Source organism: Mytilus trossulus, chromosome 13 (assembly GCF_036588685.1).
Source record: "Mytilus trossulus isolate FHL-02 chromosome 13, PNRI_Mtr1.1.1.hap1, whole genome shotgun sequence".
In the NCBI taxonomy this organism is placed as follows: Eukaryota; Metazoa; Mollusca; class Bivalvia; order Mytilida; family Mytilidae; genus Mytilus; species Mytilus trossulus.
Window position 1 is genome coordinate 28,453,979 of NC_086385.1, and position 23,642 is coordinate 28,477,620.

The 23,642-nt window shown below is 31.9% G+C and overlaps 1 protein-coding gene across 1 annotated transcript in view; it reads left to right on the forward strand.

Annotated features, from left to right (window-relative positions):
* Positions 1-1,364: 1,364 nt before the first annotated feature.
* LOC134694596 (epidermal growth factor receptor-like) overlaps positions 1,365-23,642 on the forward strand; it is a 28,622-nt gene continuing 6,344 nt past the window's right edge. Inside the window, exons 1-15 of the mRNA XM_063555628.1 lie at positions 1,365-1,497; positions 3,825-4,196; positions 5,668-5,805; positions 7,047-7,130; positions 7,981-8,102; positions 10,079-10,220; positions 11,684-11,791; positions 13,162-13,273; positions 14,465-14,629; positions 15,483-15,685; positions 16,637-16,842; positions 18,118-18,272; positions 18,789-18,975; positions 20,253-20,507; positions 22,339-22,472. Coding sequence (XP_063411698.1) covers positions 1,410-1,497; positions 3,825-4,196; positions 5,668-5,805; positions 7,047-7,130; positions 7,981-8,102; positions 10,079-10,220; positions 11,684-11,791; positions 13,162-13,273; positions 14,465-14,629; positions 15,483-15,685; positions 16,637-16,842; positions 18,118-18,272; positions 18,789-18,975; positions 20,253-20,507; positions 22,339-22,472 — 2,471 coding nt within the window. The 5' untranslated portion in view covers positions 1,365-1,409. The remainder of the gene's footprint in view (positions 1,498-3,824; positions 4,197-5,667; positions 5,806-7,046; positions 7,131-7,980; positions 8,103-10,078; positions 10,221-11,683; positions 11,792-13,161; positions 13,274-14,464; positions 14,630-15,482; positions 15,686-16,636; positions 16,843-18,117; positions 18,273-18,788; positions 18,976-20,252; positions 20,508-22,338; positions 22,473-23,642) is intronic.

Sequence of the window (23,642 nt, forward strand, 5' to 3'; positions counted from 1 at the left end):
TTTGTAATGTCAAACGTATGGTATTAACTAAGTTTTAAAAAAATACAAATTGACACAACATCGGTCTAAGCTTTGATTCCAATTATAATTGATATGTATACATATGTATAATTTCATATTCCAAATTGATTTCGTGTTTGAAAAGTGTGTTTTTCTACGATTTCCAAATGGCAGACAAAATAAACAGTGCTTTGGTTTTAACAAAATTGTAAAGTAGTCAAATAAAAATCCTACATTGAAAATGTCAACATTTATATTGATACCTCATGAACATTAATTTCTGTATTTGCATCATTTTTGTCATTTATAATTATTTAATTCCGAAAGTCAACAACATATATATGAACAAAAGTCATTAAAGATACCTGATTTAGAATTTTGTATACAAGACAGGAGTTTTATCTACAAAAGGCTTACACCAACCAATGCAAGTAGTCAGCATTTCGATGTTGATATGAATATCATTATATGGGCATATTTTATGAATAAATGTGTGCAAAAGTATCAATAATAAAAAACGAGCGATTTTCTTATCTCAGGCATATACTACATGTTTATGCACCTTACTTAGACGTTTCTGACGCAACCTTTGGAATTTTTGGTCTTCAATGGTCTAAAATTATTACTTTTTCATTTTTTTAGCTTTTTGACTATTTTGATCTGAGCGTCACTGAAGCGTCTCATGTAGACCAAACGCGCATTTGGTGCATCAAATTATAACTATTATTAGTGATGTTCGAACAACGTACGAAGTTAAAGATCATGTATTATTCAAAATTCCGAAAGGTTCCACACTCATTTTAATAAGGATTAGTACTTATGCAAGACAATTCAATATGACTTTTTTTAATTAAAACAGTTTGGACGAATTTCTAGGTTTCTTTATACATCCAATGGATTATCTTAAAATCTTTGTTTTTGTTGAATAGTGTTAAAAAATCTTTTGAAAAAGAACATAATCATGCATGTTAAAACCTCTGTGTCTTCAAGACTTCTTCAACTAAATTCCAGTATGAAAATACACACAATAAAAGATGGCTGATTCCTAAAATTTTTGTGATAATAGAGAGAAAAAAGGGAAAATAATGATTCGATAATGTTTACTTTTTGATATTGTGATATATTTGAAGCAGTTGTTTTTAAGTTTCTTCGGATCGGATAAAAAATGTATCTTACCTCCTTGCATTTCTTGGAACATGATCGTTTAAAATCAACCGCATGGAGACCGTGTATATTCCCATATTAGGTTAGTATGCGTGGCTAATTGCTATACAAGGTTAGTTGGGGGTTAAGTATGTTCAGACTGTTCAGCAGATACTGTTTACTTGTACACATCAATTTTACTCTTTTGTTTTAGATCATTTATTTTGATATTTTGATGATTGGTTAACTCTTTCACAATCATCTGAATGTTAATTTTCGCTATTTTCATTATAGGTGGCTTTGCAAAAACCAAAGAAAGGACAAAGAGACAACAAGAAAACGCTTCACCCATAAGTAAGCTTTTCAAAATTAGGAATATCGCCTTCTTTGTCATTCAAAGATGGAGGTATCCATACTCTCCACCACTGAAAGCAAGTAATGTAAGCTAAGATAATCACAGACCAGACATACAGAAAACTCATTTTGTATAACAATGTGGGGCTTGCAATTCTATTCTTCGCTTCTTCGTATAGGGAATTAACTTATATAGAATGACGTGTAGAGACCGAATAATGTAAAAAGGCTTATCTGTTCGTGTGTATACTGTGTTTTAGAATTTATGTTACGACATTTGAAAAATTCTGATTTCTCCTTTGATACATATTTTTTTGTCATCCAGTACCCAACAAATTACGTCGATGGAACAAACTGTTGGATGAGCCGATTCTTGTCTAATTATTATTTGCTATCTTTTACTCTTGAAATATCCATAAAATGCTGTACATTTTCTCGGAAATATTATGTACAGTCAATCAGATCCCTTTATAGCTATGGTATCTCGTACTTTATCTCATCTTTTAGCTAGCTATAAAACCAGGTTCAATCCACCATTTTCTACATTAGAAAATGCCTGTACCAAGTCAGGAATATGACAGTTGTTATCCATTCGTTTGATGTGTTTGGACTTTTGATTTTGCCTTTTGATTTTGGTCATTCCTTTTTGAATTTTCCTCGGAGTTCAGTATTTTTGTGTTTTTACTTTTAGGATCTGACCAGTGTCTTATCCTATCATTACAGGTTGTACTTTTGTGAATTTAGACAATGCAATTTTCAATAGGAACTTCCTTTCCGGCTAAAGCTGTAATACTTTAACTATAAAGTATCGTACACAATTGTTGGATAGCAAAGTTGATATTCACTCTTTTGTTATTCAAAGGTCAAAACATAGGGCTGTGTGGCAAATTTTCAATTTCTATATGCCCCAAAGTTCCAAGAATTTAAATTATACTAAAATTATGTACCTCCCTTACATGTGGAGCAGGATCTGCTTACCCTTCAGGAGCACCTGAGATAACCCCTAGTTTTTGGTGGTGTTCGTATTGCTCTTCCGTAGTTTTCTATGTTGTGTCATTTATACTATAGTTTGTCTGTTTGTCTTTTTCATTTTTAGTCATGGTATCTTTCGTCTCTCTTTTGTCTTCACTTTGAGTCTTCTTCAGAGTCCATTATCGCCACTAATTTGTATTTTTATAAGGGTAACATTCGCAAATTATTATAGATCATATTCACGAACCATGTAAACATAAATCTTTTGATATTTTGTAACTCTCCAAGAGGCGTGACTTGTGAAACAGCCGTTTTTAACAGAGCAAAACCTAAAGAACCTGTGATTTTATGTGAAGTTACGCAACCTATTCAAGCTAATTGCAGATGTTATGCTATGTAATACTTCGTATCCCTTCTTTACTAAACTTAGTATATGTTAACTTTGCAAAGTCTATATGTCCGTCTTTTTATTTTGGCCTTTTTGCAGGTTCGTCTGACCCTGTCCTCATTTTCCAAGCTAATTGATCAGTGTTTATGCTTTTGCCCTTATTTTGTTATCTATTCAATACTATTGAAAGTGTACATGTTTGTTTGATATTGTTCAGCTATCAGCTTGAAATCTTAGTGATGGGTCAACGTTAAGTTTTTTTAAGTTTTGGGTCAGCTAACAGATAATATATCATCAATGAGCATGATGCATGGGTTGATCATATGATATATATGTCTGTATTACAGGCTATTTCTTTTAGTTTAAAGGTCATTTAAGTTGTTTTGGTTCTCATGTAAAATAAGCAAGGTGCCAATTTTCACTGTTGCCATGAATGGTTTTAGGGTATTGACTTGATGAAACCGGAATTCCACTAGAAAAACAACACAGAATATTCCACTAGGAAAAAACACAGATAATTTCAAATCGGAATATATGAAAATCCATGTCAAAATAGAATAGTATATACAAGATGTTTTTGTGTACTGCTATATATCAGTTATTAGATACGCTTACTTCTCACATCTGGATATGTCTTTCTGTAATGATAATTTATGGTAAATGCTTTTATTGAGTTCATACTGCATGTTTCTGTTCCTAGAGAAATCAGACAAATACATATTTAAGAAGAACTAAGTGTTATATTTATAACTAGCTCAACTTATTTTACTTTATATTAGTAAATTCTAGTCATATCTTTGCTTTTAATTGATCGATTTTAACACTAACTTGACGTAGTTAAATAAGTACAGATCTAAGTGTTACATATTCATGACGAATTCTCCTCGTTTTATTTTTTTATTGCGATTAGCTTGAAAAATAATTCGTTCACGAAAATAAGTTTGTTATCACTATTTGTTATTTTCAGAAGTATGTCGAGGAACTAAAATGGGCATGAGTGTTGGTGGAACCTCTCAAGATCACTATGATTTATATAAACGTAGATACTCAAACTGTACATATGTAGATGGAAATTTGGAAATTACATATTTAGATAAAAATGGGGAGACTTCAGATTGGGATTTGACTTTCTTGGAATCCATTGAAGAAGTTAGTGGATACGTTTTGATTTATTCTGTTTTTATTCAAGAGTTGCATTTAAAGAATTTACGTTTAATCAGAGGAAATCAGCTGTTCTCATTTAAAGGAGAAAAGTTATATAGCTTAGTGATAGCTAGTAACAGTAAACCAGGATCTACAACAAAAGGATTGATGCACCTAGGATTTAAAAGTTTACAAGGTAATATCCAATGAATTTATGATCATAAATATAAACCTTATTTTACTCAACCAGTCTGAATTGTTCTGCAAATTACTTGATATTACTCGACTGCTTAACTGTAGTCTGAACAATACTAAAGTCTGAACTTGTACTTGACTTTTTCTAGACCAGTCAGTATTTTATACTCGTACTCGAAAATCAACCAATCAAAATGCTGAATTTCATATTCCGAGCATGATTTTTGTGCTCCGAGCACTGAGCTAAGTTTGATGACTTCAACCCCTGGTACTTAACCATTTTATAAGTGTTTGACCCCTCATTGACATGTCTGAAACATGCTCGACTTAGTCTTAACCATGCTCGACCTAGTCTGAACAATACAGGTTGTCGTTCACTCGTAATAATACTTCATTTGACCTATGAATAACAGCAATCAATACTTCTCATACATGCCTGATTACTTATTTTTCTTAAATTTAATTTATATTTTATATTTTAAATACACATAAACATGCAAAAAAAAACTGTTGAAACAGTATTGCCTGATACTGAAATTGATATTACTCAGATGATAATCTTGCTACATGTACATGTGACTATCTTAAATTTTCTTTAATTTATAATGGTCGCGATAAATTGTACATATGCATGTTTATCGTTGATTTGCATTTAAGATTCATGTCGGTCAAATATTGATGGTGTCTGAAACCCTATTGTAGAAGGCAACACTTTACAATTACGGACACTAACTTAGTTAAGTAGGCTCCTGTGTAAGCAACAACCCTCTGTAGGGGAAATCATCATAATAAAAAACACCAGCCGTGATATATTCAAATTAATATTGATCCAGAAGTAAATATCCCGTATGCCCGTGCTACGGAAATTATACATCATCGAATTGAAAATATACACTGAGAAAATGTCATCTACATGTTTGCATTTAATATCAGATCAACTGTCTTACGTACATACTTAACTTTTTATGCTTCACCTACGATAGTAGAGGGGCATTATGTTTGTTGGTCTGTGGGTCTGTTCGTTCGTCCGTTCGTCCATCCATCCGTCTGTACGTCCACCCGTTCGTCCGTTCGTCCCACTTCAGGTTAAAGTTTTTGGTCAAGGTAGTTTTTGATGAAGTTGAAGTCCAAACAACTTGAAACTTAGTACACATGTTCCCCATGATATGATCTTTCTAATGTGTTTGCCAAATTAAAGTTTTGATCCCAATTTCACGGTTCACTGAACATAGAAAATGATAGTGTGAAGTTCAGGTTAAAGTTTTGGTTAAAGATTTGGGCCGAGGTAGATTTTGGTAAAGTTAAAGTCAATTTCACGGTCCACTGAGCATGGAAAATGATAGTGCGAGTTGGACATCTGTGTACTATGGAAACATTCTTCTTTTATCATAAGATATACAAAAGTAACACATAAGTTCATCTTCATGTTCTATCTTTGTTCATAAAGCTTAATTTTGTTTGTTTTTTTGTAGAAATTATGAGCGGAATTGTATATTTTTACAACAATGACTTGTTGTGTTTTGAGCAAACAATAAGTTGGGTGGATATCAATCCCAGTGTAACACCACATGCTAAATACAGCTTTAATAATACCTTTCACAAACGGAGTTGTAAGTATTGCAGTTGATCTAACATTTTGGCCGAGGGTGAATGATATCATGCATACACATGTTATGACCTATCATGATAGGACACTATATGCTATACACCATTTCGAGACATACGGCACCATTGTAGTAATATTGTTCATTTGTCAGTTTTCTAAACACAACGTTGTCAACATTTTTCTTGGGAACAGTTTGACTTCCTATCTTGTGAGCAGCTTGACAGTAATGCCATATAATCCTTTATAACTTATTTTGATTTGTCAGACATTGTCTTCGTGTTTGAAAATTCTTTAATTGGTCATTCAGCTGTTGGTTGACAATGTTTAATATGTCCAAACTTTTTGTGAGAAATTGAAAGTCTTTCAATGTCTTCCAATTTTTCTAAACCTGAATCCGATTGATATCAGTCCGAACGGTTAAACTTGTTCCTCTGTTTATAATAAGCGTTATGGAAACTCTATGATTTTGTCAAAATATAGGATGAAATAAATAGTGCAAGACAAATGTGTGCACATTTAAAGTCAATAATTGTGAAATTACCATGTCCTTGCTTTGATCTTGATTTGTTATTGAAGTGCCATTTGGAAGAAGTATGTATCCTATTTCTTTTGACAGAGTTTTGAAAAATCTCGTGTCAATTTGTTCGATGTTGTATATGTCAAATTTTAAACCCTTTATTATCGTGCTAGCCTTGGTAAGTGCTTTGGTATACCTCAGTTAGAGGACCTGGTGCACACAACCAATCATATGTTGGTATGTGTTCATCGGTGAATATAAGTTAATTAAAAAATATTTATACAATTTTCAAAACCCTTTATTATCGTGCTAGCCTTGGTAAGTGTTTTGGTATAACTCAGATACAGGACCTGGTGCACACAATCAAATATATGTTGGTATGTGTTCATCAGTGAATATAAGTTATTTGAAAAATATGATTTGAATTGGAATATCTCACGTATAGTGCTTTTAAAAAAAAGTTTTAATGACGGCTGTGATATGTAAATGGATTAGAAAGATACCAGAACATTCAAACTAATAAATCAAAAATAACATGACAACTGCATAGCTAAAACAGACAAACAAACAAAAAAGTAAACAAAACACAACTTAAATAAAAAAAAAAAAGACAAAACAACACAAATACAACCAATACATCGAGTTATATAAGGAGCTATGGAAGGTAAATTATAGTAGTGTATGCAGATTACAAAATTAATTTTAATGTGTTAATCATTCAATTACAGGTGGTGAATGTCATCCAGCATGTTATAACAAAAAGACAGATGCTAAACAATGTTGGGGAGAAGGTCCAGATATGTGTCAAAACTGTAAGTTTTTGCTGTTTGTAAATATTTTTGCAAGTAAGCATACAATCAATATCTACAAACTACATGTAGTTTACTAATGCATGCATTCAAGCGCACATCAAGTCTCTGACATTAAAATTTAATACAATTATTTACATCTTGCTGTTATTTAAAAACTGTATATACAACTCGGAGTCATTATAATGTGTCCAGGTAAGATAGCATGTCTTCTTATGGACTGTTACCCTGTGAGCTGACACATTAAAAGACTGGATCAGCGTGCTTGTCTCGTATAATACCGGAGAAGTATGAATATCAGATCAACACGTTCTCCTTTATATACATATCAATTTTTCACTGGACGTTAAGTTATCCATCGAGCATCATCATTGCACATAAATTTGTATTTTAATAGTTGTATATATTCATTTGAGCTATTGACTTTTTTCGTGAACAATTTGAGCAGTAAATGTTACAATAATCTAGCTGAATGTACCTGAGGATAATTAATTTAAATACGTCATTTTATGATATGATCCGTTATTCAAAATGGCCACAAGTGCCTTTAAAAAAAACTAGGAGTAATGCTTTAATTCAACTGTTGACATACAGTATTGGTATACAGTTATATATTCGAGATAATTGAAATAAGCATAATTGATTAATACTCACCTTATGATATGAAATTTCCTTTTACCATGCAGTTCTCGTCGACTGGATTTCAACATGTTCAATGTCAAATAGCTGCATTATTACACAAGAGCTTTTGCCATCACATTTTGTCGTCAAAAACTTTACTCACAAGTACTATTTTCAGAAAAAAAAAACTACTAAAACTCCATATGTTAATGTCACTGATTTATAATTTTAGTAAACCATGCAGCCGTTTGTAGCTATGAATGTGAAAATAGGTGTTTTGGTAGTGATCCAAACCAGTGTTGCCATCCTGAATGTGCTGCTGGTTGTCGTGGATTAAAGCACACCGATTGTTATGTAAGCCAGATCTGCATTTATTGGTTACATCCATTTATTCTGTATGGTATTATTTTTAAATATAAAAAAAACATGCTTATAACTGCCATACACATAAGCTGAGATAATTCCCTAAATTTGGTAACATAGGAAATAAGACATGCAACGTAAGGATGCAAGTTACCAATACTGCTATACAGCAGGGCCTTAAAATCGTTTGAGACCAAGAGTTAAACAGATTTATCGGTAAAGAACCAAGATATCGTCCCCCATAAATTTTTAATTGAAATGTGTATCGTAATATCAATCATGACTCATTCCATATTTACTGTTTCGTGTGTTTAAAATGAATCAAACGGGAAAAGCTGACAAAAATCAGTAATGAACATAGTTGATATATGTACACAACATTTTAAAGAACATTTTACTCTCAACAACAACCATAAAAAACCCTATTCCACGTTTCAAACATAATATAAAAGAACTAACCAAGAGATGTGCTGACCTGCTGAAAAAATTGCTTATGATATCATTATTTCTTTACATATATTTTACATTGAGGTTCTGTAAAAATAAATTTCCAATTCACCAACATTCCAACCGATCAATTTTCAGAAAACAATATCTATAAGAAAATTAAACAATGAAGTACTAGAAAAATTGCATGCATATATTGGTGATTTTGAATCTGTTCAGAGTTTTGATTTTTCTACCCTATGTACCGCATATCCTTATTAAGAAAATGTTCACACCTGATCAAATTGGCGTTTAAAAAGTCAGAATGCGAATACATATGTTAAAGTAGCTATAAACAAAAGAACTATGTCAATTGGACATGCTTTGATACTTTATCTGCTCTTGAATTTTTACTAGATAACACTTTTGTCCACTTTTGAGGTTCTGTATATCGTCAAGTTGTCGAAATTCCAATGGGGACTTACTGTGCACAACTTATTGTTTAGTATGACGCTCATTATCACTGAATTAGTATACATAATTGTTTGGGGGTCGGATGGTGGACGCAACCGGGTGTGGAAGTTTCACAATGCATTGAAGACCGATTGATTGCCTTTGTCTGTAGTCTTCTCTTTGGTCGGGATGTTGTCTTTTTGACACATTCCCCATTTATATTCGCAATATCATATGATTAACTGAAATGATACTTTTAAATTTGAAACAAAATCCCTTATAAATTAGCATCAGAATAAGTACAAATAAAAGATTGAAATACAAAAATTGAAACTTCCTGATTAAAATAAAATTGAGAATGGAAATGGGGAATGTGTCAAAGAGACAACAACCCGACCAAAATAAAAAAACACAACAGCAGAAGGTCACCAACAGGTCTTCAATGTAGCGAGAAATTCCCGCACCCGGAGGCGTCCTTCAGCTGGCCCCTAAACAAATATATACTAGTTCAGTGATAATGAACGCCATACTAATTTCCAAATTGTACACAAGAAACTAAAATTTAAATAATACAAGACTAACAAAGGCCAGAGGCTCCTGACTTGGGACAGGCGCAAAAATGCAGCGGGGTTAAACATGTTTGTGAGATCTCAACCCTCCCCCTATACCTCTAACCAGTGTAGAAAAGTAAAAGCATAACAATACGCACATTAAAATTCAGTTCAAGAGAAGTCCGAATCTGATGTCAGAAGATGTAACCAAAGAAAATAAACAAAATGACAATAATACATAAATAACAACAGACTAATAGCAGTTAACTGACATGCCAGCTCCAGACTTCAATTAAACTGACTGAAAGATTATGATTTCATCATATGAACATCAGGCACAATCCTTCCCGTAAGGGGTTTAGTATCATACCATCATAACATATATGAGAAGAACATAAACTTACTTGTCAAGTTTGCTTTACACAAAACAACGAACGTATTGATATTGTTCCCTTCTATCGCAATCAAATATGTGATGTGTTGTTAATCGCTCAAAAAGCATTTGGATTCATGACCTACTTTTGAAGTTAATTTCAGGCTTGCAAACATTTTTCTAATGATGGGGAATGTGTCAGAAGTTGTCCTCTGCACCAGGTTTATAATCCAGGCAAATTCAAAATGGAGGTAAATCCAGAAGGAAAGTTTGCATACGGTGCACTTTGTCTGAAAGACTGCCCAAGTAAGTATTGGAAATTTTTCAAGAGAATAAATTCTAAGAACGGAAATAAGAACTTTAACATGTTTCAATGAAGAAAAAAAATATATAACAATGCAATTTATATGGAAAAAGAAAATTTCAGGTTATAATGATTACATAAGAATTTAAAAAAAACATTATCAAAAAATATATAATTCATGTTAAGCATGTTAAGTGGTTGATAATTGTTTGTTGAAAATAGTTAGTATTTGTTGAAGTCAACTTAATGCATATTCATGACGAGTATATAAGTATTTCATATCAAAAGAAACCCTGCTTTGTACAAGACCAACACGCTGAGCTTGATTTTGAATGTTTATGCTTCATAAGAAAGATAAGTCGTCCTACCTGGAAACATTAGTATGATAACGATCAAAATAGTGTGTGTTCTAACTCCTAAATGTTATGTGCTTTGCGTTGAAGCAGCAAATACTCTTAATTAAGTCTTCGTTTGATATACCCATTGTTCAAACCAATATGTGGAAATATGAGGAGTAAGGGATGTATCAAGATTGACAATACAATGATATCAATGAACTAGGAGAAATAACGTTGAATTTGTGTATTAACATGAGAAGTTTCTGATATATTTCTAATTTCAGTATAAATTTTGTTCTAAAGAAATGTAACAAGCGTAATACAAGGGTACAAAGTGGGTATATCAAATGCCATCATCGGGGGGAACAAAGTTCTTAACACCTTTACATACTTATAGAGTTTACTTTGACTGGTCGTCACTCTTTTTTATAGAAATAAAACAATAGCTCGAGTTTGCTTTGAATAATTTGAATGTATGAAAGTTTTTTGAAACATGGTTCCTCAGTGTAAAAAATAAATAATAGTTTTTGAAGAACTGGTCATAATCGTGATACATGGACTGCAACACAGATAATGACCTCGACTACGGCTCGGTTATTGCTGCCTTCTCAATCAATACCACTCTGTCCAGTTTTTCAATAGCTAATATAAGTAGTCGTTTGTAGTACAACATGAAAGTTATACATTATCACATGACAAAAGATATTACAAGGATTATATCTAAAATATTATAGATCGACTTTATAAAAAAATATATTTAAGAATTGGATGCTTCTTTTTGTAAATTTATTGGGGTGTAAAAGCGTTGACCGAAGTACATTCATTCTAAAAATGTACGCACGGTCAAAGCTTTTACAACCCTATAAAGTTACAAAAAGAAGCATTCAATACTTATAATAACATTTTTTAGCTAGGATTATAAAAACACGATTTTTATGAAGTTTTATTTAATTTACCTGTGCACTTTATTGTGGGACCTCGTGTCACCATGAATGATAAAGCTGTTGTCTGATGCAATTGCTTACGGAATAACATGTGATGTTCAATTAGCCAATCAGAATAACGTATTATAATGAAACATTCATTTAATGTAATTATTTACGGATCACTGTATGCATATATTATAGATAAAATGTTGAAAGATACACAATTGAATATTTGTGTTAAAACCTGTCGAACAAATTTCAAGGATGTAAATGGTACTTGCGTACAATGTGACGGTTCCTGTTCTAGAGGCAAGTATATGCATAAGTCTTAACTTTTACAAAATACAATAAATGCAGAGAAATGAATTTTGTTGTTGTCCATTAAAATTAGTAAATCGAATAAGAAGTCAATTTCTTGATTGAAATCAATCATTAAATTGAAATAAGTGAACGTCCTTGTAGATATTTACACTAATTGAATGAAAGTTATACAAGATGGAAATATACATGTTGTCATGTTATATCTATATCATATAAATGACTTATAGTTTGAACTTTTAGTAAATGGTATATACATTATAATGCGTCTGGTTTCATGCACTAAAAGTCTATATTCCAAATAAATATGGTGATTTCTCATTCGCAAAGTATTGTTGTCATATACATGATATAATCAGTTTTCTAAACAAATTATATATAAGTTATGACGGCTTTTATCACATATTATAGTAATTGACAAAAATGATTTTGAAGATGTCAATTAGCAGAAAACATACACCAAATATGTATTAATCAAAATATCATATTAGATATAAATCAAATACCCTCTAAAACTATGAGGTAGAGGCAAACAGAAAAAAACGGATGTACTCATGTTTAAATACTCGAAAGTCTGCAATTGAAACGGATCTGTTCATTGAGATAGTTAAAACGTACTGACTGATAAATATACAAGTAGAACCAATACATTTTTGGAAAGGGTAATCGTTTAATAGCAGTATCAAATTTTAAAAAAATCAAATGTTTATCTAAGATTGAAATGCAAAATTTTTTATACACAGTCATTTTCTAAAAAATATGGGCATACAGAGTTTTATAAGTACACATAAAAAAGAGAAGTTCACAATGTAAAGATGGTTTAATGTAATCAATGAAGAGATGATTTTCCATTGTATAGAGGGTTTGCTGAGATCATTATCTCTTGCACATAAAAGACATCCTTGTAGATTTAAATCCCTTTCCACTTTGAGGGGTTCGATTACTGTCTTGCTACATGACAGCAATCGAAACATCAAACAGGAAAAGGATTTAAATAAGTTGTAAATACTTGTTTCCCAATCCACTATAAATAAATGTTTTTAAACTACACATGACAAAGAAGCTCTAAAAAGAGATGTTGGGTAGCCAAAAAGAAACAGACCTCTTTAAACAGTGCAAAACTCAGGTAGTTATGTATACATTTAGCGTCAGTTTATTTTACAATCTGCATGGCTACATATAAAACAAGTCAGTTATCATACTGTCATTAATATGTATAATGAAAATAAATGTTACGTGTATTAGAAGAGGGTCTAAACTTGCATACAGAATCAATGCAACTATTAACACAAAGGTATTATACATGGGTATTTTGCATTAGTGCATGTGATTATAACAGTCAGAGTGGTTTTAACTTTCAGCATGCAAAGGTCAAAGTGGTGGGGAATATATCACAGCCAGCAACATCAATCAGTTTAAAAATTGTACAATTGTAAATGGAAATCTCAAAATTGTAGAAAATTCATTTGCTGGGTAAGATCTTCAAATATAGTCTTTCGTACATTTTCTTCATCCGTTTCTGTGCTTAACTTCATTTAACAACCAATAAAATTGAAATCGCAGAGCAAGGTAAGCGACATAAACAAAACAAATATAATTTTTGTTAAGGATACTCTAGTACAAAAAGCAATTGCTAAGTAATGTTCAATACATTAAATGTAGCCAAAATATTATACACATGTAAAACAACATAATAGCACCAAAAACTGAATAACAGTATTTGTATCCAAATATAGAGAGAGAAAACACAACATCAATTTTACTGCTGTCAATCATGAAATAGTTATCAAAAGTACAAGGATTATAATTTTATACGCCAGACGTGCGTTTCGTCTACATAAGACTCATCAGTGACGCTCAGATCAAAATAGTTAAAAAGCCAAATAAATACAAAGTTGAAGAGCATTGAGGATCCAAAATTTCAAAAAGTTGTGCCAACTACGGCTAAGGTAATCTACTCCTGGGGTAAGAAAATCCTTAGTTTTTCGAAAAATGAAAGATTGAAAAAGACAGAGGGTTAAAAGACAAACTCATGATTTATCACCATCTGCTTTTTTTATTTTACTCTGAAAGTTCCTGAAGTTTTACTTTACTAAGGTTGTTTGTTTTTAGTCATGTTATCACCTCTGTGGGGGTGGGTATTCAATATCAATATTGCATGGAATGCGAAAGATTTTTAATTTGTGATTATCGATTAGTCAACACAACGGGTGATATATTGCAATTGATGTAGGCTTCCTTCTAAGCAACACTCTCAACATCTACAATTAACTTATTCATCTTATGTGTTCGAGCTCCGTCTACTACGTCCCGGTAGTTGGTCATGACGTCCTTTAGTCTCCTATCTTCTGCATTAATGCAAATAAATAATAACATATCTTGTTCATGTGTTGGTCTTGTAAATAGCAGGTTCAATAATCAAATAACAATTCTTCTCATCTTTTTTATGTAAACAAAGCATAATCAAAACTTATAGTTACCATGTTCACGGTAGTTTTAGACTGTTATCTGTATGTATTCACAGTTCAATAACAATAAAAGAAAAACATTCAAATCCTTTCCTTGAATAATGATATTCAAGTAATTTTAGATGAACTCGAACCAGAAAAAAAGCATTGCTATCAAGATATCCCCTTTAAAATGATCCCATTCTCTGTATTACAGAGATGCCCAGTATAAGACACCAGGAGTTACAATTGACGATTTACAAGTTCTTCAGAACATCAAGGAAGTTACAGGGTATATCATGATACAGTCAAACGACACAAACTTCAGGAACTTATCATTTCTTTCAAACCTGGAGGTCATTCATGGAAGAGAGGTTGACGCGTAAGTTTTAAATTTTACTTTTATTGTATTCAAATACGACAACATTGCGAGTTGTCTTTATAAACAAAAGAAGATGTGGTATGCTTGCCGATTAGACAACTCTTCACAAGAGACTAGATGACACAGAAATTAACAACAATTTATATCACCGTAAGGTCTTCAACAATGAACAAAGCCCAAAATGCATAGTCAGCTATTAAATAGCCCAAAAAGACAATGTAAAACAATTCAAACAAGAAAACTAACGGCTTAATCTATGAACAAACATGAACGTAAAAGAAATTTGTAACACATAAACAAATGATAATCACTGAATTACAGGCTCCTGACTTGGAACAGGCATATACATACAGAATGAGGTGGGGTTAAACATTTTAGCAGGAACAAAAACATCCCCTTACATAGGAATTTGATGTAATAGTACAACATAAGAACGAACTAAAATAAATAATTGAAAAAGGCTTAACTCATCTGAAGGATACAAATACAAATACTCCAAAGAGTGGTCGTGGCCGTGTTTGGTGTATTTCAATGTGGTAAAGTTTATTTGAGATTTTTATGTAAATGAATGATGAATACTAATACCGTTTTATGAGATCCAAAATAGAAAATAAATGTACTTCATTAGAATTCTGCAATATTTTATGTTTTATGTAGTATGAAGTATATTACAAATTTAAATTTGTTACAAATTTTCAGATTTATTTCAAATATTTGATAGTACATTAATTGAGAACACCACTGACTTTCTTACTTTCGCACTTTCATGGCACAATGCAGATGTGACATAAATCTTATTTTTAGAAGAAAAAAAAATAGTGAAATAATATTTTGTTTTCTTCTTTTTTTTCAGAACTCAAAGTTCCTTGAATATTATGTTTACACAACTCAGGAATTTAGACTTAATATCGTTAAGGCAGATACGAAACGGTCATGTTACTATAGCATTTAACCACCATTTATGTTACATTACTGATATCAATTTTACACAAATGTTTGCTCATAAAAATCTACAGGTGGTCAGATTAATGAAAAATAAGAAGGCAGAATTATGTAGTAAGTTCAGATTTAATTTGAGAGTCATTTGTGTTTAGGGTCATCAGGATGTTTATGATTTAATTATGTTAATTTGATACCTATAAGTAAACACCATATGTTCACAAACATTGTGAAGTTCCATCTTTATTATTGTTATAGTTTTTTTCATAAATTTTAAGAACTCTTGAGTTGATAGATAATTGTAACACGAAGTTTAATTAGAATAAGACAGTAGTTTTCCATTTGTTTGATGTATTTGAGGGATTTTCTGTTTAAAATTTTCCGAGACTTTTTTTTTTAATTTTATTTTTTAAAAGTTAGGAATGCATTGTGAATGCATAGAGTGAGTAGCTAGAGGTAATATCTTTTGTTGGTTTGCTTGCTAGCTGAACCGTGAATTCCTTGTTAGGTCAGGTAAACTACACTCCTTTATGAGTAGACTAACCCGACAGACAACATATCTATCCGTCTGTAGGACTAAACTATTTCGAATTTAGGCTAGTATGCCTTACTTTATAATGCATTCACAGTTCAGCTAGCAAGCAAGCTAACCAAAGATAACACAATTTAACTACACACCAAATGCAATCGGCTGTAATGTAGTTGTAGATCTAAACAAGTACATTTTTTTTTAATTTACATTCACTGATGCGTTTTTTTGTTATGTAAGGTTCTTGGTCCGTCCAAAGATATTAATTAAAGGAACATGATTATAAAGCTGTTCGAAATTCATTGATCAATTGAAAAGAAAAAATTCGGGTTACAAAATAGAACTGAGGAAAACATGTCAAATGTAAGAGGAGAACTACGACACATCAGGAACACAACATTAAATTGTAACACACACAGAGAAGAACTATAACATAACGAAGACCATTTTCCTGACTTTGCACAGGACATTTAATAAAGACAATGTGTGGTTGAACCTTTACATTTTGCAAAAATATAGTACTATTATTTCTATTTAAGGAGATGAAGGTGAGGTATGTGACCAGAGCTGTTCAGATGATGGATGTTGGTTCAAGGGACCAGATAAATGTTTACAGTGTAGGAAGCTTAAGATAGACAATAGTAGCAATATCTGTATCAATAATTGTCAACTACCAGGGCTGTATGAAGTAGGAAATCTGTGTAAATTTTGTGATGAGGAATATGATTCCACATGCTCCGGCCTTGTAAGTAGTTTGATTGTTAGATTGGTCTTATTTAATCGTTTAAGCATACACGAGGACAACCAGCTTGCTAAATATTGTAACAAGTGTATGGCATACTATTGTGATTGTATCAAAGCTGTTCGCCACTCTGTTTCAAAATAAACAAAAAAAAACTATTTTAAAGACCATTACAAATTGATGGTATATAGACAGGAAAAATAGCAGAACAATTATGGGTTCTTGTGGTCATCGTTTTCAAGATAAAAAACATTGAAATTTTGCAGGAAATTAGTTTCTCTTGATTTTTCATGCAATTAGCTTTTGCAACTTCTTCTGTCTAAACCTAATTAAAAATTATCAAATATTTTAGAAAGTTTTGAAACATGTCTATTTAAACTATACGTAATGATAGACAAAATGTTTTAATGGCAAAACATTTATAAAACCAGAGGATATTTAGTACTCTCCAAATTTTAAAAACCAAGAATGTCGCATCCTTAAAAAATAATCAATAACTATGATATACCAGTTGTTACAATGAATTCATATATGTAAGGAACTAATGAAACTATTAAACGTTTCTTACGTTGTTAACAAGCATGATATATGGCCATGTTCACACAAAACGCCATGTACAGTAAACATCTAATTAGTTTAATAAAATGTACACATGTTTCACATTAAATTTGTTCACACCCTTTAACCTGGTTTTATTTTATGACATTTATGAGTGGTAGTTGATTGAGAAAAAAACCGATGGTAAATATTTGTTTGTGTACGTGTATTTGGGAAGACACTTTCAAATGATTTATGTGTATAATTTGCAATGATGAGGCTTTGAGTCATGATTACATTTCAATTATTGGCAATCATGCGTATACGTTTAAACCTGCTGCATTTGTTTGCACTTATCCTTATAAAGAACTTGTTGTTCGTTGGTATTCATATGTAGATGTGGTTAATAGGTGTTTCTCGTTGGTTTTCCTATATGAATTGTTCCCTATGGGCAAAATATGTGTGTTCTGCATTCTATCTCTTGCCTACACAATGTCAATATACTTTATGATTTCTTGTTTTAACAATAAGCTCAGGCACATGTGCATACATTGTACATACATGTAATGAAAGGCATGTATTTAAAATTCATTGTTTAAGCATAGTTTTGTTTTTCCTAAAAAAATGTTTTTAAAAATCCCACTTATTTTTTTTTTAAATTGAACTTTAACCAGTATTTCTGCGTCCTGTTTATGTCATAAAGGTAATTCCATTTAGATTAACTGTTGCTTCTGTTTATAGGGACCTGAGAATTGTCATAAGTGTAAACATTATGCTGTGACCGGAACAAATAAAGATGGCAACATGATTAGAAAATGTTTGAAAGAATGTCCGAAAATGTTTTATCCAGACCTTGATAGAATATGTCAGCAATGCCATGATTACTGTGATGATGGGTAGGTTTGAAGCTTAGCAGTTAAAGTTTTGTAAAATGTTTATTGATTTTTTATCTTACGTTATCCATATTAAGGTTTCTGAGGGAGCTACCATTTGATTTGTATGAGGAGGTGGGACTAGCATAAAATTTTAAAAAAGGCAGGACAGGAGTTTTTAGTTACAAAAAAAATGGCAGAATGAGCAACTTGGGCAAAAGAGTCAGGATGACAATTGATGTAAAAAGTCAGGATATACTAAGAAAAAAAAAGCAGAACCGAAAAGAGTGAAAAATAAAAATGCAGGACAGAGATAACAGCAAAAAAAATGCCACCTCCACCCCTCCGACCCCCTTTCCCCAAAAAAAACAAAATAAATGGTAGCTCCCTTAGATATCATGAACAGCTTTAATATTATTTTGAATGTATAGGTATATATGAATGTTACTTAAATATAAGATACTTGTATATTCTTGTTGCGTCGTATCAATTTTGTGCAGGTTTTCAAAATCAGCTATGCAGTCTTGATTTACATTTTAGTTGTTCTGGTCCCTCTTCTACTGTAATGACTGGAGGATGTGAAAGCTGTAAAGTTGGTATCGAAGACGTTCGCAGTGGAGAATCCAATATTACTTGTATGGATCCAATTGAAGAATCTTGTCCATACGGGTTCTATCGACATACTGTGTCTCAGTCTCGTATAAATGATCCTTTGGCTGGAAAAATGGTGAGTTTTCAAACGTTTAGATTTTAAAATTTAGATAATTTGTCATGATGTAATCACAACAAAATAAAGACAACAATAAAAATTCTTTACCTCACAAATTGTAAACTATCATATGGTTATCCTAAAAATAGAATATTATCAGAGCTTTCTATAAAAGGCATTTATAAACTATAAATGCAATCCTTGTTCTGTAAAAAGAATATTATTTGTAATACGAGCGAGGACTTACTAGTAACAAAGTGTATCATCGATATATGTTTTTGTCAAAAAGATGCGTGGTCATGATCACAAAGATGCGTGTGGTATATGACAATGAACAACAGCAAATCATCGCCAAACATCAGGAAATAACATACTAAGTCTTGTAATATATCGTCTCATTTCTTTAAAAGTTAAGCATTGTTTGATGTATACCAACTAAAACAAAAACACATTGAATTATGGCATTTTACCTTTGTTCAGGGGAAGCGGAAAAGGGCATCAAATGTGGTAACTACTACTTTATCATCTATCTCGAACTTCAATTATTTTATATTTACATATTTTGGTTCTCAATGCTCTTCAACTTCTTACCTTATCTGGCATTTTAAACTTATTTAGATTCGAGCGTCACTGATGAGTCTTTTGCAGACGAAACGCGAGTCTGGCGTGTTTATTAAATTTAGTCTTGGTATCTATGATGAGTTTATAAACATGTATAAAAAGACTAACAGTAAGAAGACAGGACACAAAAAAGCTGTGAAATATGTATTAACACAACAAAAAAAGATATGCAGTATACCAGTATACTCGCAGTTTCTAAAAATCAACAACAAATTACTCAGATAAATGATAAGAAATAATTGAATAAGTGTCTGCTGCTTTCGTGAGAGATGTCATATAACAGTTAACATAGCAAGTATACACCCATGATATTGTGCTTAGTCGAAGTCAACCTTTTTTGATAGTTTTACACAGTTAACTTGTTAATTGAAATTGTATAACAAACAAACACATATTTTAAAGATAGCTCTGACTAATTTGAATCGAATTTCTATCATGATTACTAAATTCGTTAGTTTTAATTGGGAAAAAAAGTTTTAAAAACTCGCTGTAAAGTACCTAATCTTGTTAAATTCCTGCACGTAGAGGAAAAAAGTGATTTATTGCTTCAACATGTCCTTAAACTATCAGTATCAAATGAATTGTATTACGCTCATCTTCATCGTATGCTTTCAATAAAGAATACAAACATAATCAAAGGAGAAGGTAAGCCATTATCTAATGCTTTATTTCAGGTATGCAAAAGGTGCAATGAAATGTGTAATGACTGTACCGGCGCTGGACCAGCCCACTGCATTACATGTAAATATCTAAAGCAGTTTGACTACTGTGTCGAAAACTGTTATCCACTATTCTATCCAGACTTAAACCAGATATGTCAACAATGCCATGAACAGTGCCGAGGCAGCTGTTTTGGACCATCAGCTTCCGACTGTAAAGCGTGTCTAAGCTTCAAAGTGTACTGGGAAGACACTTATAATCCACACAAAGTAAGTAAAGTCAACAAATTACTATATGTTTATATAAATATTATTTTTATAAATTACAAGTAATGTAGGCCAAATTGGGTATCATACACAGTAACATGAGTAATCACAAGTGATACAAGTCACATGTACAACCACACACAGGTTTCACAGGTGACATACGTCACACTGTTAACACAGGTGAAACAAGTGGCATTGACACTCATACACAGATATAACAGGTAACACAGGCATATTGAAAATTCACAGTATCACAAACCGTAAGAACATACAACATATACCATAAGTACAAAGGAAACACGTCACTTACACAACTAAAAAAACTGTAAGTACATCTAACAAACACTTGAATATGTGCTTTGTTTTAATAGTTCGGAGACTACAAGCATATTTCAGACAAATTGTGCAAATCCTGCTACAAGCATGAAATTTGGCATAGACCTTTCTCAACTATTACTCTTTTATTTCAGGTAGGGAGGCATTTGAAGAAAATGTCTCACTTTCGGTAAAATCCAAAATGGCTTATGCATACTTGAATCAGCCTAATATTGAAGGCTAGTATTTGAAAATGTGTTATAATCATGCTACTAGCATAAAATTTGGTACAAACCTTTGTTATGTACTACTTTTGGATATTTCTATAGCTTCTGATGGATACAATATATACGACATATGTCTTAAAACCCTTACTTCCGGTAATATCCAAAATGGCGTACATAGAAATATCAATTTATTATTATCATTTTGTCAGAAGCTTGTTCATTGCAGATGTAAGGAAGGATGCCGCGGTCATTTTTAATGTGGAAAATCGGGTATCTCGTGCACTGCGATGTGTGCATGTCGTGGTGATAGTTATTTTTGGTTGAAAATTGAAGAAATCTTAAAAATGTTTTTGTACTATAGGGATTTTATTTTGTTTTAATCAATCTGTCTTAAACTGTACATCGAAGAAATGGATTGAGGACTCATCTTTGAAATTTACATTATATTTTTACCGGAAGTGTCAACTGTATCATGTTTATATTTAAACATTTACAACATGATATAATAAATGGTTTGGGGGATAACTTAAAGCCAACAGTTTAATGACCAGCACAGAATAATAAATATGTTCTTTACATTTTAAAAGAAGCTGAAAATTTGATGATGAATTGATATTTGTATGTCCGCCATTTTGGATATTACCGGAAGAAAGGGTTCTTAATACATATGTCTTATACATTGTATCCATCATATTTCAATTATCCTCTCTTTAAAATAGGTTTAACCAAGAGTAGTAAAAAACAAAGGTTTGTACCAAATATTATAATAGTAGCATGATAATAACACATTTTTACACACTAGCTATAGCCTTCGACATTGGGCTGATTTAAGTATGACGTCTTTACCGGAAGTGATACATTTTTGTCAAATGTCTCCCTATCGGAAATAAAAAAAGTAATAGTTGAGGAAGGTCTATACCAAATTTCATGCTTGTAGCAGGATGTGCACAATTCTTCACAAAGCCGCCGTACTATAAGAAACCATTTTATCTCAACATGAACAAAATTAAATGTAGTCTTATCACCAACTGTAAGTGCATATAATATTGTCACGAAAACAAAATGATGATCACAAACAAAACAAAAATAATATGACACAGGTCACGTGGAGTACTAAGATGATCATCAGTGCAGGTGACATATTGTGCAATCAACCCTGATAATGTCAAAAGAATTTGAATTGAAATTCATAATTTGACCACGAATAACACTTTATCTAGTTAACATGTTATTTTTCAAATTCCTTTGTAAACTCTCTGATTGAGTAAATCAAAATTGTTACTTCTTTTTAGTTTAATTGTACAAAAACATGTCCAGATGATAAAAAATACCATGTGGCATCAGATGATCCTTATGAAGGTATAATTGTATGTGCGAGCGCTTCTCATCCAAAGGTCCAGACTAGATTCAAGGCAGACAAAGCAGAGTATGTAGTTATTTGCACACAATGTGTTTTTAACATAAAATATCTCCGAAGAATGACAGTATAATATCCGAAACATATTTGATGAAATAGGTTGTCAACTTCTGTGCCATTTGGTCTCTTTTGAAGAGTTGTCTGATATGAAATCATACATCTTCTTTTTTTAGATATTATGGTCTGGTTATCGGTATTCTCCTAGTTATATTGCAAGAGACAAGCAGTTGATATTTGGACACTATTCAAATAATTTCATACCGTGTCGTTCAAATGCTGTAGATTCGCAATGGAGTTTATGTGATCACTTTCATAGACATTCATGTTCACACCAATTGTTTCGATTTACTGAGTACAAATACAGCAATATACAAACTTTAAATTATCAATCAAACGTAACTGTCATATCTTTCTGTGGAATTTATCTTTTTTCGTATGAGAGTTACAATTATTCCATGGTATACAACTATTACAGTTGATATTTCTATATATTTGTTGGGCATGTTGGAAGAGGGGGACCACGCATTATTTTTATAATTCCTAATTTGAAAATATGTTGTTTTAGGTCTCTTGCTTTGATTTGCATTGTACGCCTTTTAAGTACCTTGTTTAATGCTAATTATTGTAAATACGAACAGGTAGTTTCAAACCTTTCATACTTATTTTGTACTGCATCTTGTAATATTAATGAAAATTTCATCTGACCCAACATGTTTTCCTTACAGTTTTTGGTTTTTCATCTATTTTGCTTAAGTTTTCGTTTATCAATATGAAATTCGTCCCTCAACTAAAACAACATATTTTATTCTAATTAACTGAACACAAACAGCTTAAGAAATAATTTTATAAGCTTGTAAGGAACAAGCTGCATTTTTAACTGCTTGGTTAATTGTAAAAACACATGCTTTTGAAAGAATTGTGGTTCAGTCTATTTCAACCATTATTACATGTATTATGCCGCACCTACGATAGAACAGGGCCATTATGCATGTTATGCGTCCGTTCGTTCATCCGTCCGTTCGTGCGTCTGTCACGTTTCAGGTTAAAGTTTTTGGTCAAGGTAGTTTTTGATTAAGTTTAAGTCAAATCAACTTGAAGGACACCAACTTGAAGGACACCTATCAGCTGAAGGACACCTACGGGTGCGGGAATTTTCGCTACATTGAAGACCCATTGGTT